Source organism: Geospiza fortis, unplaced genomic scaffold (genome assembly GCF_000277835.1).
Source record: "Geospiza fortis unplaced genomic scaffold, GeoFor_1.0 scaffold130, whole genome shotgun sequence".
In the NCBI taxonomy this organism is placed as follows: domain Eukaryota; kingdom Metazoa; phylum Chordata; class Aves; order Passeriformes; family Thraupidae; genus Geospiza; species Geospiza fortis.
This window is the reverse complement of record NW_005054300.1, coordinates 485,918-489,271: the sequence shown is the minus strand read 5'-3', so window position 1 is coordinate 489,271 and position 3,354 is coordinate 485,918. Positions and strand designations below refer to the sequence as shown.

The window sequence follows — 3,354 nt, the reverse complement described above, 5'->3', positions numbered from 1 at the left end:
TTTTTCCCCTTGATCTCAGGAATTTTTGGTTTGGGCCCCATAGGAAGAAGTAGGTAGGCAAAAGAATTGGCCTTGTGTGTTACCTGTCAGTAAGTTTTCACTCCTCTTGTTCCCACTTCAGGCAGGAAATAGATGACTGGGTCACTCTGATATCTTCTGTCTGCAGGGAGGACAAAAGAAGTGGATGCTGCCCTCAGGTGACATGTTACTGTACTTTCTTGTAGGGGGAAGAAAAGGTATTTCTCTTTTTCATTACAAAACTCTGCAAAGGAATTTTCCTGATCTTTGCCTTGCAAGTTGCCTCTGACCTTGGTTATTCAGAAATTCATTTTCATATAAATCCTGTACCCTGGCTATACACATCAAGCAGGTATTGCACAGTCTGTCTGCACTGGGATTGATTTTACATTGTAGAAATCTCTTTGAAGAGTTAGCTATATATGGAAATGAGGGGAAGATTGATATTATGCTGCAATGAACCACACCTGTGATGCATCAGAGAGAAAACTTGTGTGTTATACTTAGGGTATGGATTTCAGATATATTTACATGTTGTTTTACATCAGTCTGTCAATGTTATGAATCAGCTGGAAGCCCTGGTAGTTCAAGCTCAGGCCCAAGTTTCTGCACTTTGTTAACCAGCCAGGCCCACCAGTTTAGACTCAGCTCTAAGTTCTCCCATCCCTGCAGCTTCCACACAGCTCAGAATGCAAGCAGGGCAAATTTATGTCTGCCTGAAAAATGCCATGCAGACAATTAGAAATAAAATATGAGCCATTAGAAACAAAATATGCTCTAATGAGATGTGTCAGTACATTTTAGCCCACATCCAACAGGTGCCTGTTTTCTTCTACTGCTTTTCCCTTATTTCTAGAACCAAGATCTTCCAAATCCAGAAGTCAGAAGCCGGACTTCCTCTTTGCCCCTATTTTTGAGTTCTGTAGATATGGCCAGCTTTCCAGACAGGCAAAGCTGCCAGAAGGTAAACAAATTAACTGTCCTTAATAACGAGTCTGTGCCTAGGCATGACTGTGACATTTCTTTTGCATAGTTGGTTTTTTTCCATCAAAAGTTGTTCAGAGTTTCTGCAGTGGGTACCTGGGTGGTCTCTTCTGGTGGGGTTCCTGAGTAGGACCTGGGTGTTGCACCACAAAGGAAATGCTTTAAGAGGCAAGTCTGCGTGTAAATGAGGGCAACGAGAGACAATCCTCACTGGTTGTCTCAAATGACTGGTAAATTTTAGTGAACATTAAGTAAACTCCTGAAGATTTGCTTTGACATGCCTTGGCAGAGGCATGTGATGATTGTTTTGGCAGCTGCTAGCCACATTCCTCCTGATTTGTGATTGTGCTTTTATTTCTCTCTCTCTTTTTAGGCTGTAAAGATTAGCGGAGAGTTCAGATCCAATTCCTCTCTGCCTCACTGACTTTCCCCTCAATATTTAAATAGAAGGGAGGGAAAGCATTGCTGCTGTCCCACAGCAATTGCAGTCCAGTGTCAGGGTGAAATAGCAGCCAAGGAATTGCTGAGTTTCTGTAGTCATAAAGCTCTGTGAGGAAGCTGAATGTGGGTCAGGAACCTCCAGTGTATCTTTATGAGGAGTTAACTTTTTTCCTTTTTATACAGGAGAATGGCTCCTCAGAAGACAAGAACAGGCCTTATTCAGATCCTGGCCCCCATCAGGCTCAGTGTGACTCACCAAGAGGAGTTTTCCCAAGCCTGGTGAGCAGAACAAACCAAACAGCTCTTGCCTTGTTCCGTCTGCAGAAGTGAATATTGGCTTTTATCTCACCTGGCTATCTGTGACTACAGATTATCCACCTACTTTCCTTGCACATCGAGTTGATTTCCACTATGAAAGTTTCAATATTTATTCTATTTTCTTGTTTATCACTGAAAATGATCTTCTAAAACTTGCTTGAAATACCTGTGTTGAGGGGTTTTGGAGTCAGGGCCTCAGAGTTTCTGTTCAGCAACTGCAAATTGTGGCAGCTCTCGCAAGCTTGATGAAGAAAGCTCTGCATTTGCACTGGTGGAGGATTTGTCCCTCCCTGCACATTTCTCAGCTGTGCCACAGTTGCTCCTAAATGGTTTATTTCTTCAGCCTTTGCCAGTAGCAATCGAGTCAATGTAACTAGATTACAGAACAAGAGCTTGTTAAATTGAGGCATGTCTTAGAACTGACCTTCTGTCAGCATTAATACGTCTTCAAGTAATTTCACTTGCATATCTAGCAGGAGCGATTTGGAAAGATAAAAAGATGAATGTCATCTTGTATTAGTGGCTAAGTGTTCTGACCTGTGTTCCCCGACCCAGTGCCTGCAGCAGTTTTCCTCTGCTGTGGATTGCTGCCTTTGCTGCAGAGTCCAGAGGACAGAAGGCACAACCAAGGCTCTACCACACCCCTCTGCAGCTTAAACCCATCTTTATTGACAGCTTATGCATTGAACTCTGGCCTGGAGTGGCTGAGAGACAGGGCAAAGAGTCTGTTCTGCTATCACAGCTAACAGGGTGGTAAATCACATGCTGCAATCACCATCCTTGTATATAGGCTGACAGCAAGTGTGAGATAATGCAGCTAAATTTAGCGGAAAGAAGTGAATAGTTGAAACTACATTGCAATGCCATGGGCAGTCAGCATAGCCCAGCTGGTGCACAGTAGTTTATAAAGTTGCAGTAATTCGGTTGTGAGTCTGAGCTCTGAAATCCACTGAGTTAACCCTTGGTCTGATTTTAACCAGTCCTGCTCTGCGTGTATGTCAAGAATTTCTTTGTGTCTCTTTCTTGTGCATACCTTTTCTGTCTTATTCATTAATTCTTCTCATACCTACAATGCCTCAGAGAGCAGGTATTACATGCAGCTGTTCAGGCTGGGACAGGCTGACCATGAGGGTTAGAAGATAAGGAATTTGGATTTTAGCTTTTTAGCCTGAGGCAGAGGGAATAGCACAAAGGTCATGTTTCTGTTTTGGCATGTGTGAAAAATAAATAACCATGCTGTATAGAGAACAAGAAACAACAATATTTGTTCATTGGATAAAAATATATCTCTTGCCTCATAAGTTTAACATCTGTTAACATCTCTGGACATATTCTCTGCTCAGTGACATGCAGACAACTGACTTCCTAACTAATCCCTTGCATTTACTTCCTTTCAGCAGTGTGAGTCCCCACTTCAAGCATCTGATGTGTTTTTATTGGTGGTTCTCTCATCCAGGCCCAGATCTTGAAAGCTCTTTGTTAAGTAATTGTCGCTCATGCCAACAGGATGTATCTTACCATGTTTTCTGTGAATATTTGCTGATTCTGTTACTTCTCCGCAAAAAGGAAAAATGCATATTAATCTCTATAACT

The 3,354-nt window shown here is 42.3% G+C and overlaps 1 protein-coding gene across 1 annotated transcript in view; it reads left to right on the top strand.

Annotated features, from left to right (window-relative positions):
- PLEKHS1 (pleckstrin homology domain containing S1) overlaps window positions 1-3,354 on the top strand; it is a 12,758-nt gene that overhangs the window by 4,957 nt on the left and 4,447 nt on the right. Inside the window, exons 6-9 of the mRNA XM_014310374.2 lie at window positions 122-197; window positions 875-982; window positions 1,627-1,722; window positions 3,162-3,188. Coding sequence (XP_014165849.1) covers window positions 122-197; window positions 875-982; window positions 1,627-1,722; window positions 3,162-3,188 — 307 coding nt within the window. The remainder of the gene's footprint in view (window positions 1-121; window positions 198-874; window positions 983-1,626; window positions 1,723-3,161; window positions 3,189-3,354) is intronic.